The sequence below is a fragment of the Ammospiza caudacuta genome, chromosome 31 (genome assembly GCF_027887145.1).
Source record: "Ammospiza caudacuta isolate bAmmCau1 chromosome 31, bAmmCau1.pri, whole genome shotgun sequence".
NCBI classification, from domain to species: domain Eukaryota; kingdom Metazoa; phylum Chordata; class Aves; order Passeriformes; family Passerellidae; genus Ammospiza; species Ammospiza caudacuta.
The window spans coordinates 2,608,492-2,623,489 of NC_080623.1; the positions used below are offsets into that span (position 1 = coordinate 2,608,492).

Here is a 14,998-nt window from a genome sequence, read left to right on the forward strand (position 1 = left end):
GTAGAAAGAGAAGGGAAAGACGAAGGGAAAGGAAAAGGATAACGAGGAAGGGGAAGAAGAAGGGGAATAGAAGGGAAAAAGAGAAAGGAAAGGGGGAAGGGGAAGAATGGAAAGGGAAAAGGGAAAGGGAAAAAGGAAGCAGAAGGGGAAAAGGGAAAGGAAAAAGGGAAAAGGGGAAAGGAAAAGGGGAAGGGAAAGGGAAGGGAAGAAGGAAGAAGAAGGGGAAGAGAAGGGGAAAGGGGAAGGAAAAAGGGAAAGGGGGAAGGAAAAAGGGAAAGGGAAAAAAGGAAAGGGAAAGGGGAAAGGGGAAGGAAAAGGAGAAAGGGAAAAGGGGAAGAAGGAAAAGGAGAAAGGGAAAAGGGGAAGAAGGGAAAGGGAAGGGAAAATGGAAGAAGAAGGGGGAGAGAAGGGGAAAGGGGAAGGGAAAAAAGGGAATGGAAAAGGGGAATGGGAAGAAGAAGGGGGAAAAGAAGGGGATGAGAAGGGGAAAGGGGAAGGGAAAGAGAAAGGGAAAAGGGAAGGGAAAAGGGGAAAGGGAAAAAAGGAAAGGGGAAGGAAAAAGGGAAAGGAAAAGGAGAAAAGGAAAGGGGAAGGGGAAGGGGAAGAAGGGAAAGGGAAAAGAGAAAGGAAAGGGAAAAAGGAAGAAGAAGGGGAAGAGAAGGGGGAAGGGGAAAAGGGAAAGGAAAAGGGGAAAGGGAAAAAAGGGAAAGGGGAATGGGAAGAAGAAAGGGGAAAAGAAGGGGAAGAGACGGGGAAAAGGGGAAGGGGAAGAGAAGGGGAAGGGGAAAGGGGAAGGGAAAGGGGAAAACAGGAGAAAGAAAGGGAGAAAGGGAGAAAGGGAAATGAAAAAATGAATGGGAAATGGGAAGAAGAAGGGGAAGAAGAGGGGGAAGGGGAAAGGGGAAAGACGAAGGGGAAAAAGAAGGGGAAGGGCCTTACATGCGTGTGTTGCTGGTCTTGTTGATGATCACGGCCTTCCCAGTCTGGTCCACGTTGTGATCCATCCCGAAGTACGCGGCCACGCGGTGCAGCAGCATGCGGTGGTACGAGGTCATCTGGGGGAACTTCTTGAACTGATTGCTGGGGACAGGGACAGGCACAGGGGACAGTCAGTTCCAGCCCTGCCACGTCAGGGTGCACAGCAGAACATCCCCATCCTGCTCCCCTGGCAACCCAAATTTCTAATTTTCAAATTCCCAAATCTCCCTTGGGAATGCACAGGAGAACATCCCCACCCTGCTCCCCTGGCAGCCCAAATTGCTCATTTTCAAATTCCCAAATTCCTCAATCTCCGCTCCAAACTTCCTTTGCTGGGCACAAGGACAGGGACAGGGACAGGGACAGGGGACAGTCAGTTCCAGCCCTGCCATGTCAGGGTGCACAGGAGAACATGCCCACCCTGCTCCCCTGGCAGCCCAAATTGCTGATTTTCAAATTCCCAAATCTCCCTTGGGAATGCACAGCAGAACATCCCCATCCTGCTCCCCTGGCAGCCCACATTGCTCATTTTCAAATTCCCAAATTCCCAAATCTCCCTTGGGAATGCACAGCAGAACATCCCCACCCTGCTCCCCTGGCAACCCAAATTTCTAATTTTCAAATTCCCAAATTCCCAAATGTCAATTCCAAACTTCCTCTGCTGGGCACAAGGACAGGCACAGGGGACAGTCAGTTCCAGCCCTGCCACGTCAGGGTGCACAGCAGAACATCCCACCCCTGTTCCCCTGGCAGCCCAAATTGCTAATTTTCAAATTCCCAAATTCCCAAATCTCCCTTGGGAATGCACAGGAGAACATCCCCACCCTGCTCCCCTGGCAGCCCACATTGCTCATTTTCAAATTCCCAAATTCCCAAATCTCTGTTGGGAATGCACAGGAGAACATCCCCATCCTGCTCCCCTGGCAACCCAAATTTCTAATTTTCAAATTCCCAAATTCCCAAATCTCCCTTGGGAATGCACAGGAGAACATCCCCACCCTGCTCCCCTGGCAGCCCACATTGCTCATTTTCAAATTCCCAAATTCCCAAATGTCAATTCCAAACTTCCTCTGCTGGGCACAGCCCCGGGGGTCACTCACTTGTTATCGCTGATGAACTCCAGAATCTCCTGTTCCAACTTGAGCAGCATCATTCTGTCCCTGCCAGGACAAAAATAAAGATTAAAAAGTCACTTTAGGGACAGGGAACTGCCTCCCCTGCTGTCCTGTAGAAGAAAAATTCACAGGAGGAAGTGAGAGCTGATTTTACACAGAAATGAGCTAAAAAACTTCTTGTTTGTCAAATATATTAAATTAAACAGCAGATTTTTTCCAGTTTAAGGTTGTTTTGTTAGTAATTCTTGGCTTTGGAAAGCCTGAATCTCTGCTGGAAGCTCCAACTTTGCCATTCCCTTTCCTCAGTCCCACTGATTATTCCCTTCACAGGCTGGCACTTGAAAACCATTTATAGAAAAGGTTTTAAAGCAATTAAAATTATTTCTTTGCATTCAAACAAATTATTTGTCCTTCCCTCTACACATCACACACAATTCCACATTTGGAATTAAACAGGATATAAAATTACAGGGAGTTGTTTTATTGACCATGACCTACCTTGGGTTTTTTTTCAGTGTATTTACTAAAAATTCATGCAAATCTATTCCAGTGGAGTCTGTATATTCCTGGCTGGAATCTGAAAAAAAAAATATAACAATGGCAGGAAAAAAAATTAATAAATTTATTTTATTGGGAGAGCACAGAGGGAAGGAAAAAAAGGGGGGAAAAGGAAGAAAGGGGGGAAGGAAAAAATGGGGGAAAGGGAAAAAAGAGGAAAAGGAAAAAAGGGGGGAAAGGGAAAAAAGAGGGGAAGGGAAAAATGGGAAAAAAGGGGGAGAAAATAAAAAAAGGGAGAGAAAAGAAAAAAAGGGGGAAAAGGGAAAAAGGGGGGAAAGAAAAAAGGGGGAAAGGGGAAAAAGGAGGAAAAGGAAAAAAGGGAGGGAAAGGAAAAAAGGGGGAAAAGGAAAAAAAGGGAAAAGGAAAAAAGGGGGGAAGGAAAAAAGGGGGAAAAGGAAAAAAGGGAGGGAAAGGAAAAAAGGGGGAAAAGGAAAAAAGGGAAAAGGAAAAAAACAGGGAAAGGAAAAAAGGGGGAAAGGCAAAAAAAAGGGGGAAGGAAGGAAAAAAAAGGGAAGGGGAAAAAAGGGAAAAAAGGAAAAAGGGGAAAGAAAAAAAGAGGGAAAAGGAAAAAAGGGGAAAGAAAAAAGGGAGGAAAAGGAAAAAAGGGGAAAAGGAAAAAAGGGGAAAGGAAAAAACAGGGAAAGGGAAAAAGAGGAAAAGGAAAAAAGGGGGAAAAGCAATAAAAGGGGGAAGGAAGGAAAAAAGGGGGAAAAGGAAAAAAAGGGAAGGGGAAAAAAGGGAAAAAAGGGAAAAGGAAAAAAGGGGAAAAGGAAAAAAAGGGAAAAGGAAAAAAGGGGAAAGAAAAAAGGGGAAAAGGAAAAAAGGGGAAAGAAAAAAGGGAGGAAAAGGAAAAAAAGGGAAAAGGAAAAAAACATGGAAAGGAAAAAAGGGGAAAAGGAAAAAAAGGGAAAAGGAAAAAAAGGGGGAAGGAAGGAAGGAAAAAAAGGGGAAGGGGAAAAAAGGGAAAAAAGGAAAAAGGGGAAAGAAAAAAAGAGGGAAAAGGAAAAAAGGGGGGTGGGAAAATGGGGAAAAAGGAAAAAAGGGAAAAGGAAAAAAGGGGGGAAAGAAAAAAAGGGGAAAAGGAAAAAGGGGAAAAGAAAAAAGGGAAGAGTGTGGGTGAACCTGGAGAAGAGAAGAATCCAGGCAAACCCCGGAGCCCTCTCCAGAGCCTCATTTTTTACACTAACAAACACTTTACCTATTAAATAAACAATTTTTTCCCACTTTTCCCCCTCCAAAAAAATATTTTCTCCACACCCGTTTTAAAAAACCCACTTAAATTTCCTTTGCTTAAAAAAAAAAACAAAAAAAAAAAAAAAAACCTTTTAAATTTTTTTCTCCCAAAATCACCAAAAAACCCAAACCTGCCCAACTTCCAGAAGGTTCCAAGAGCAGCACCTGACCTCGAGAGAGCATCCTCCTTGGTGTTTTCTCTTTATTTTTCTCTTTTTCTTCTTTTTCCACCCCATCTTTTGTGGATTTTTCCTCTTCCTTGTCAGAGGGGCAGCTCACGTGCAGCTGGATGATGTCCTGAAGTGGGAATAAAAAAAGGAGTTTCAGACATTTCCTGAGCAGAAAAGCAGCCCAGGAAGGTCTCAAAAAGCTCTTGGAGGAATTTTTTTGGCTCCTCAAGGCACACAAGAGCAAGAGCTGGATAATTTCTGATTTTTTGGGCTTCCAAATTCCCAGATTTGTCTGATTTTAGGCGTACCTGAGACTCCAGCAGCCCATCCACGAAGGGGCCTGAGGATTCCTCACACACAGCCAAGCTCCTGACCAGTTTCAGCTTCGAGTTAGACTGAAAAAGGTAAAAAAAAAAATAAATTTAAAAAAAGGGGAATGGTTAAAACACCTCAGGTAAAACTCATACTTGAACTGATGCAGCTGCATTCCCAAGGCACCTGTGCAGCCATTCCCAATTAAATCCCAATTAAATCCCAATTAATCTGCCCAATAAGAGGAATGTTTCCCCTTAATATACAGACATAAAATTATAAAATTATTTAGAATTATTTAGAATATATATTATTATTATTTAGAATATATATATTCTAAAATTATTTAGAATATATAAAATTATTTAGAATCCCTGAATAATCAGTTATTTCATTCCTTCAGCCTTTAAAGCATAAAATTCCCAATTAACCTGCCCAATATTCCCCTCAATATACAGACACAGAATTATTTAGAATCTCTGAATAATCAGTTATTTTACTCCTTTTATTAATTGAAGCATAAAATTCCCAATTAAGTGCCCAATAAGAGGGATATTCCCCTCAATACACAGATATAAAATGACTTGGAATCCCTGAATAATCAGTTATTTTAATAAGAGGAATATTCCCCTCAATATACAGATACACAATGACTTAGAATCCCTGAATAAATCAGTTATTTTATTACTTTTATTAATTGAAGCACAAAATTCACAATTAATCTGCGCAATAAGCGGAATATTCCCCTCAATATACAAATATAAAATTATTTGGAATCCCTGAATAATCAGTTATTTTAATAAGAGGAATATTCCCCTCAATATACAGATATAGAATGACCTGGAATCCCTGAATAATCATTTACTTTTATCATCTGAAGCATGAAATTCCCAATTAATCTGCCCAATAAGAGAAATATTCCCCTCAATATTCAGATACAAAATTATTTGCAATCCATGAATAATCAGTTATCTTATTCCTTTTATTTATTAAAGCATAAAATTCCCAATTAAACTCCCCAATAAGAGGAATATTCCCCTCAATATACAGATACAAAATTGTTTAGAATCCCTGAATAAATCAGTTATTTTATTCCTTTTATTTACTGAAGCATAAAATTCCCAATTAAGTGCCCAATAAGAGGAATATTCCCCTCAATACACAGATATAAAATTATTTGGAATCCCTGAATAATCAGTTATTTTAATAAAGGAATATTCCCCTCGATATACAGATATAGAATGACTTGGAATCCCTGAATAATCAGTTATTTTAATAAGAGGAATATTCCCCTCAATATACAAATATAAAATTATTTGGAATCCCTGAATAATCAGTTATTTTAATAAGAGGAATATTCCCCTCAATATACAGATATAGAATGACCTGGAATCCCTGAATAATCATTTACTTTTATCATCTGAAGCATGAAATTCCCAATTAATCTGCCCAATAAGAGAAATATTCCCCTCAATATTCAGATACAAAATTATTTGCAATCCATGAATAATCAGTTATCTTATTCCTTTTATTTATTAAAGCATAAAATTCCCAATTAAACTCCCCAATAAGAGGAATATTCCCCTCAATATACAGATACAAAATTGTTTAGAATCCCTGAATAAATCAGTTATTTTATTCCTTTTATTTACTGAAGCATAAAATTCCCAATTAAGTGCCCAATAAGAGGAATATTCCCCTCAATACACAGATATAAAATTATTTGGAATCCCTGAATAATCAGTTATTTTAATAAAGGAATATTCCCCTCGATATACAGATATAGAATGACTTGGAATCCCTGAATAATCAGTTATTTTAATAAGAGGAATATTCCCCTCAATATACAAATATAAAATTATTTGGAATCCCTGAATAATCAGTTATTTTAATAAGAGGAATATTCCCCTCAATATACAGATATAGAATGACCTGGAATCCCTGAATAATCATTTACTTTTATCATCTGAAGCATGAAATTCCCAATTAATCTGCCCAATAAGAGAAATATTCCTCTCAATATGCAGATATAGAATGACTTGGAATCCCTGAATAATCAGTTATTTTAATAAAGGGATATTCCCCTCAAGATACAGATATAGAATGATTTAGAATCCCTGAATAATCAGTTATTTTATTACTTTTATTAATTGAAGCACAAAACTCCCAATGAACCTGCCCCGTAAGAGGAACACTGGGGTGGCAGCAGAGCTCCTACCTTGGCTCTTTTCCTGGCGTGGCCGTGACTCGACGTTCGCTTCTGTGGAGAGAGGAAAAGGCAAAAACTCAACCTGGGAATTCCCTGCCCTTGCTGGGACACAAGAAGGGATCGGGACAGAGATGGGGCTGGGGCTGCAGCTGGCTCAGAAGCGTTTGAGGAGCTGTCCTGGCCTGCAGGACAAAGCGTGTTTTATTTTTAGTTTTATTTGTCAGAGGTTGGGCAGTTACAGTTTTCTTCGTCTCTTCCACAAATCCTCCCTCCAGGAGATATCTCCGGTTAATTGGCCATTAATTATTAATTATCTTCTGTTACTGGGCCATTAATTAGTAATTGTCTACTTCTCATGGGCCGGTGAGTGTCAGTGCATGGCTGATAAAATTCCATCATCCCATTGGGAGATGTGAGCCCAGAGGGAGGAGCCAAACATTCCTGCCTGGATACAATCTGAGATTTCAAACATTCCTGCCTGGATACAATCTGAGATTTCAAACATTCCTGCCTGGATACAATCTGAGATTTCAAACATTCCTGCCCAGATATGATCTGAGATTTCAAACATTCCTACCTGGATACAATCCGAGATTTCAAACATTCCTCCCCGGATATAATCTGAGATTTCAAACATTCCTACCTGGATATAATCTGAGATTTCAAACATTCCTACCTGGATACAATCTGAGATTTCAAACATTCCTCCCCGGATATAATCTGAGATTTCAAACATTCCTACCTGGATATAATCTGAGATTTCAAACATTCCTACCCGGATACAATCTGAGATTTCAAACATTCCTGCCTGGACACAATCTGAGATTTCAAACATTCCTGCCTGGCAGGGCAGTGGAATAACTGCATTATTGTTTTGAAATAGTATATTGAAATATAAATATTTTATTGAAATATAACATCGAAATTGAAATATAATACTGAAATTGAAATATTGTATTGAAATATAATATTACAATATAATCTTGAAATAGAAACATTATATTGAAATATTATAGTGAAATTGAAATATAATACTGAAATTGAAATATTATATTGAAATTGAAATATAATACTGAAATTGAAATAATATATTGAAATTGAAATAATATATTGAAATTGAAATATAATACTGAAATTGAAATATTTCAACCCCTCTGGCCAGGAGAGCCTGAGTGAGGAGGAAGGGATCAGCCTGCCCAGCCTGGGGTCACTGAGGGGCTCTGGATGCTTTGGGAAGAGATGGGAAGCTGCAGGTGAGGCCCAGGTGAGGGACAGGTGAGGGACAGGTGAGGGACAGGTGAGGGACAGGTGAGGGACAGGTGAGGGACAGGTGAGGCTCAGGTGAGGGACAGGTGAGGGACAGGTGAGGGACAGGTGAGGGACAGGTGAGGCTCAGGTGAGGGACAGGTGAGGGACAGGTGAGGGACAGGTGAGGCTCAGGTGAGGCTCAGGTGAGGGACAGGTGAGGGACAGGTGAGGCTCAGGTGAGGGACAGGTGAGGGACAGGTGAGGCTGCAGGTGAGGCTCAGGTGAGGGACAGGTGAGGGACAGGTGAGGCTGCAGGTGAGGCCCAGGTGAGGCTGCAGGTAAGGGCCAGGTGAGGCCCAGGTGAGGGACAGGTGAGGCTCAGGTGAGGGACAGGTGAGGCTGCAAGTGAGGCCCAGGTGAGGCCCAGGTGAGGCTGCAGGTGAGGCTCAGGTGAGGCTCAGGTGAGGCCCAGGTGAGGCCCAGGTGAGGCCCAGGTGAGGCTGCAGGTGAGGCTCAGGTGAGGCTCAGGTGAGGCCCAGGTGAGGCCCAGGTGAGGCCCAGCTCCCCCGCCCACGCTCACCTGAGACTCCTGGCGCACGCCGACCTCCTCGCCCCCATCCTTCTCCACCTCCTCCTTGCTGGGTGACCTGGACACGAATTTGGTTTTGTTCACAGATTCCTCCACCACCTTCTTTTCCGATTCCTTCATAATTTCCAGGGACTCCTGTGCCGTGTTGCTGTTGGACATCTTCAGAGCCCTGCGACGCAGCGACGGGCACCTGCAGGAACAGGGGACAGCTCGGGGACAGCTCGGGGACACGGGACAGCCCGGGGACAGACCAGGGACAGCTTGGGGACAGCTCGGGGACACGGGACAGCCCAGGGACAGCTCGGGGACAGCTCAGGACAGCTCAGAGACACGGGACAGCTCGGGGACAGCTCAGGGACAGCTCAGGACAGCTCAGAGACACGGGACAGCTTGGGGACAGCTCGGGGACACGGGACAGCTTGGGGACAGCTCAGGGACACGGGACACGGGACAGCTCGGGGACACGGGACAGCCCAAGGACAGCTCGGGGACACGGGACAGCCTGGGGACAGCTCAGGACAGCCCGGGGACAGCTCAGGACAGCTCAGGGACAGCTCGGGGACAGCCCAGGGACAGCTTGTGGACAGCCCAGGGACACGGGACAGCTCGGGGACAGCTCGGGGACAGCTCAGGACAGCTCAGGGACAGCTCGGGGACAGCTCAGGACAGCTCGGGGACAGCTCAGGACAGCTCAGGACAGCTCAGGGACAGCTCAGGTACACGGGACAGCCCGGGGACAGCTCAGGGACAACTCAGGACAGCTTGGGGACAGCTTGGGGACACCCCAAGGACAGCTCAGGAACGGCCCAGGGACAACTCAGGACAGCTCGGGGGCTTTGCTCTGCACAAAAACCCTCCCAGAGCCAGGCTGGAATTTCCTTGGAGCCCCCCCCGTGCACAGATCCCAAACCAAACCCTCAGAGTGTGACGGACAAAAACTCCCTAATGGTTTAAAATTAGAAATAGGATGGTTATGGTGGGATTGTTCCCAAAACCACACTGCAATTCACAGGTGATTACAGAGTCCTTTTATCTCTACAAGTATTGAATACCCAAAATACAAAATATAGATTGATAACTTTGGCACATTCCATTCCCAATATGGATATTGATCAAGTGCCAATATCCAAAAATTCCCTAACAGTTTAAAATTAGAAAGTGGATGTTTATTGTGGGATAATTCCCAAAACACACTGCAATTTACAGGTGATTACAGAGTCCTTTTATCTATACAAGTATTGAATACCCAAAATACAAATTGATAACTTTGGTACATCCCAGTCCCAATATGGATATTGATCACTGGATTTTGATATCCAAAACCTATGGATTTTGATATCCATAGATATCAATTCAATACAAGTATTGAATACCCAAAATACAAATACATATTGATAACTTTGGTAAATCAAATTCCCAATATGGATATTGATCTGGTACCAATATCCAAAAACTCTCTAACAGTTTAGTTAGAAAGTGGATGTTTATTGTGGGATAATTCCCAAAAATACCCTGCAATTTACAGGTGATTACAAATCTATATCTATATCTTTTCTATATCTATATAATATATAATATATAATCTATATCTTTTATCTATACAAGTATTGAATACCCAAAATACAAAATATGTTGATAACTTTGGTACATCCCATTCCCAATATGGATATTGATCTGGTACCAATATCCAAAAACTCTCTAACAGTTTGGAGTTACAAAGTGGATGTTTATTGTGGGATAACTCCCAAACACACACTGCAATTTACAGGTGATTACAAATCTATATCTATATAATATATAATCTATATCTTTTATCTATACAAGTATTGAATACCCAAAATACAAAATATATATTGATAACTTTGGTGCATCCCATTCCCAACACGGATATTGATCTATGGCTTTTGATATCCATAGACATCAATTCAATATAAGTATTGAATACCCAAAATACAAATACATATTGATAATTTTGGTAAATCAAATTCCCAATATGGATATTGATCTGGTACCAATATCCAAAAACTCTCTAACTGTTTAGAGTTAGAAAGTGGATGTTTATTGTGGGATAACTCCCAAATAACTTTGGTACATCCCATTCCCTGTTTCCCATGGTAATTAATCCAAAAGCAATTAGGCATGCACGGTTTGTTCCTTGAAATGGGGTCCCTTTCATGGGGAGGGGACCCAAAATGAGGAAGTAAATGAAGTCTTCCTCCTTCTGACCTTTCTACCTTTTCAATGCAAATGTGACAAATGAACCTTTGGTAGAACTCCCATTCCTCATCTTCAATTTGTTTCAGAGCAGAGGAGCCCTACAATTGTCTTATGTTCCTAAAAACAATTGTCTTATGTTCCTAAAAACAATTGTCTTATGTTCCTAAAAACAATTGTCTTATCTTCCTAAAAACAACTGTCTTATCTTCCTAAAAGCCATTTATCAGTTTCTATATTCTTCATTATTAACCCAGTTAACCAAATATTGTGCTGACAAGCAATCAATTATTAGTTAACTACTAACTTCATCAAGGCCTACCCATTTATTTTAATTAACTCAAATAAAGCTTATCTCTAACTGAAATCTTAAATCCTTTAAAATCTCTAAATTCCTTCAAGTTTATGTCTCAAAATCAAACCTGCCCAGCCTGGGTGCAGCCCCAGCTCGAGGGCTGGAGCTCAGTGGTTCTCACCAAGGATTTTGGAGGTAAAACCAAAATTTGGTTCTCCCCAAGGATTCTGGAGGTAAATCTGGTGGTTGTCACCAGGATTTTTGGAGGACAAAGTCCCTGAGGTAGAACAGAGGTGCTGAGGCAGGTGAGGGATGGAGACAGAGACACTGAGGGCAGTTCTAAACCAGCAAACATCACACAGGAGAAATAAATTCCACCCACCACAGCTGTGCTCTGCCCCAGGGCCAAACCAGCACCAAAAATTGTGAATTTCCCCAAATCCCAGCCCAGTTCTTCTTGTAATCACTCAAATCTTTTGTGATCACTCAAATCTTGAGTGAGAAAATAGCCTTGAGCTCCAAACAGGCTCTGTGTGATAAGACAACCCTGATATCTCCTTCTGGGCAGGACAAGTGGGACTCAAATTGCACATTAAGACAAAAATCCCTGATAAAGTTGCATTTAAAGTTCCCAACCCAAACCAGTGCAGGATTTCATGATTCTGAGTCTAAACAAGGATTAACCCAGCTCCACGTGGCTGTGAAGGGATGTGGCACCAGCAAACACCTCTGGAAAAGACAAATTTCCAAAAAATAAAAGGGGAGATGTCCTGGTTTGAATTTTTTAGGAGCCTAAATCAGAGCAAGGCTCAAACAAAACCCCTCGTGGCAGAAAACAACTGTGGAAAAACTGATTTTTAATTCCTTTGAATTAAAAATGTGGCTGAAACAGAGTCAGAACTCGCAGACATTTATCAACCCCTGCCTCTGATATTCCTGGAGAATTCCCCTTTAATTTGTGGAGCTGCTGAACACAAAATGTGCATTTGACATTTATGAAGTTGCAGGAATTGGTTCCAGGCAGAGAAAGCAGGAAAATGCAGTGAGCTGCCTCCATTCCATGGATTCTTACATGGAATTTTAATAAATGTGTTAAAGACATGGAGGGGAGGAGGGAAAATGCCAGATCCAGAGGGAAAATGGGACAGGAGTGATACAGGGAGGGAAATATCCCAGAAAATTCATGGGGAAAAGGAAATATCCCAGAAAATTCATGGGGAAATGGAAATATCCCAGAAAATTCATGGGGAAAAGGTGCAGGGAGGGAAATATCCCAAAAAATTCATGGGGAAAAGGAAATATCCCAGAAAATTCATGGGGAAATGGAAATATCCCAGAAAATTCATGGGGAAAAGGTGCAGGGAGGGAAAATATCCCAGAAAATTCATGGGGAAAAGGAAATATCCCAGAAAAATCATGGGGAGGCAGAAATTTTCCAGAAAATTCACTGGGAAAAGGACATATCCCTGAAAATTTATGGGGAAAGGAAATATCCCATAAAATTCATGGGGAAAAGGAAATACCCCAGAAAATCCATGTAAAAAAAGTTGTAGGGAGGGAAATATCCTAGAAAATTCATGGGGGAAAAAAAATATCCCAGAAAATTCATGGGGAAATGGAAATATCCCAGAAAATTCACAGGGAAAAGGAAATATCCCAGAAAATTCATAGGGATAAGGTGCAGGGAGGGAAATATCCCAAAAAATTCATGGGGAAAAGGAAATATCCCAAAAAATTCATGGGGAAAAGGAAATATCCCAGAAAATTCATAGGGATAAGGTGCAGGGAGGGAAATATGCAGGAAAATTCATGGGAAAAATGAAATATCGCAGAGAATTCAAGGGATAAAGGTGCAGGGAGAGAAATATCCCAGAAAATTCCCCTCATGAGGGAATCCCACGCTGCTCCAAATACCCCAGAAAATCCATGTAAAAAAGTTGCAGGGAGGGAAATATCCCAGAAAATTCATGGGGAAAAGGAAATGTCCCTGAAAATTCATGAGGAAAAGGAAATACCCCAGAAAATTCCATGTAAAAAAGTTGCAGGGAGGGAAATATCCTAGAAAATTCATGGGGGAAAAAAAATATCCCAGAAAATTCATGGGGAAATGGAAATATCCCAGAAAATTCATAGGGATAAGGTGCAGGGAGGGAAATATCCCAAAAAATTCACGGGGAAAAGGAAATATCCCAGAAAATTCATAGGGAAAAGGTGCAGGGAGGGAAATATCCCAAAAAAATTCATGGGGAAAAGGAAATATCCCAGAAAATTCATGGGGAAAAGGTGCAGGGAGGGAAATATCCCAAAAAATTCACGGGGAAAAGGAAATATCCCAGAAAATTCATAGGGATAAGGTGCAGGGAGGGAAATATGCAGGAAAATTCATGGGAAAAATGAAATATCGCAGAGAATTCAAGGGATAAAGGTGCAGGGAGAGAAATATCCCAGAAAATTCCCCTCATGAGGGAATCCCACGCTGCTCCAAATACCCCAGAAAATCCATGTAAAAAAGTTGCAGGGAGGGAAATATCCTAGAAAATTCATGGGGGAAAAAAAATATCCCAGAAAATTCGTGGGGAAATGGAAATATCCCAGAAAATTCATGGGGAAAAGGAAATATCCCAGAAAATTCATAGGGATAAGGTGCAGGGAGGGAAATATCCCAAAAAATTCACGGGGAAAAGGAAATATCCCAGAAAATTCATAGGGATAAGGTGCAGGGAGGGAAATATGCAGGAAAATTCATGGGAAAAATGAAATATCGCAGAGAATTCAAGGGATAAAGGTGCAGGGAGAGAAATATCCCAGAAAATTCCCCTCATGAGGGAATCCCACGCTGCTCCAACAGGAATTAGGTCAGGAAGGGAAAAGGGAACGCTCTGCCTGATTTGTGGGATGATTTTTGCAGGGGGTGAAGGTGGCAAACTCTGCCTCCTCCCACCCCAAAATATTCCAACCTGCTCCAGGCTCGGGGTGTAAATATTCCAAGAGGATCTGGAGCAGATTTTGGGGAAGGGAAGGGAAGGGAAGGGAGGAGGCAGCACCGGATCTGCACTGAAATAAATTCGTACAGCTCATTCCCTTTTGCACCACCCACCCTCTAACAAGTTTCCCCCCCCCCAAGCCAAACACCTCAGCCAAATTTAAGAATGATAACAGGATTTTTTTTTTCCTGTCGTGCTGGCAACGTAACTTCAGCATCATGCTGATCAGATTTCCCAGAAAAGACAAACTCAGAGGCACAAAAATGACATTTATCAGCTGCCCCCTCCTGTTCCAGCTCCCATCCCCAGCAGGCAGCCTCCAGGACGTGCAGAAATCAGGGGAAATTTTTGTTTTCCAGAGGAGGATTCCTTGCAGGATGAATGAATCAGCCCCAGCTCCCTGGGGCAGCCGTGGGATGCAGTGAGGGGGTGGCAGACACAGAGTGACGGTGACAGACGGGGTTTGGTGGAGAAATTTCAAGTTCAGAGCACTCAGGGAGGGTGGGTGGGACTGAGCTGGGCTTTAGCAGAGAGAGAGCAAAAAAAAAAAAAAAAAAATGACCCAGATGCAGCAAAAAATGTGTGTCAGGAATAAAAAAATGAGTAAAGGTGGAAGGGAGGAATGGGAGGATGCAGACTGGAAAATGGCAGCAGGGACTGAGGAAAATGGGAATATTTTCTGGGATATTTCCTGCCCTAAAAGGGTCAGGGAGCATTGAAATCCTCCTCCTCCCTGCAGAAATGAACGTGGAATTCCACCTCTGCTGCCTTTTTGCCACCTGCACTTTGCAGCTGCGAGCTCCCGCTTGGGGAGGGAATTAAAGCAAGGAAAGTTCTGAATTTCCAGCTCAGATGGATCTGGCAGCAGATCTGGGAAAGGCAGGAAGCTCCTGCTAAATAAACTCCTGTTCCTGGCCTTGCTTCTCAGGGAACAGAGCAAAAAGTGAGGGTGGCAAAGGAGACACATGGCTGCAGCTGCCCACACACAGAGCTGGGGATGGAGGGGGCAGAAAATGGGGATTGAGGGGGGATGGAGGGGGGATTGAGGGGTCACAAATGGGGATTGAGGGGTCACAAATGGGGATTGAGGGGT

The 14,998-nt window shown here is 42.5% G+C and overlaps 1 protein-coding gene across 1 annotated transcript in view; it reads right to left on the bottom strand.

Annotated features, from left to right (window-relative positions):
- Positions 1 to 14,998, bottom strand: part of R3HDM2 (R3H domain containing 2) — a 93,460-nt gene that overhangs the window by 47,069 nt on the left and 31,393 nt on the right. The window contains exons 2-8 of the mRNA XM_058821944.1: positions 8,404 to 8,602; positions 6,585 to 6,626; positions 4,363 to 4,449; positions 4,055 to 4,181; positions 2,592 to 2,670; positions 2,079 to 2,138; positions 940 to 1,080 (exon numbers count right to left, since the gene is read on the bottom strand). Of these exons, the coding sequence (XP_058677927.1) occupies positions 940 to 1,080; positions 2,079 to 2,138; positions 2,592 to 2,670; positions 4,055 to 4,181; positions 4,363 to 4,449; positions 6,585 to 6,626; positions 8,404 to 8,571 (704 nt within the window). The 5' untranslated portion in view covers positions 8,572 to 8,602. The remainder of the gene's footprint in view (positions 1 to 939; positions 1,081 to 2,078; positions 2,139 to 2,591; positions 2,671 to 4,054; positions 4,182 to 4,362; positions 4,450 to 6,584; positions 6,627 to 8,403; positions 8,603 to 14,998) is intronic.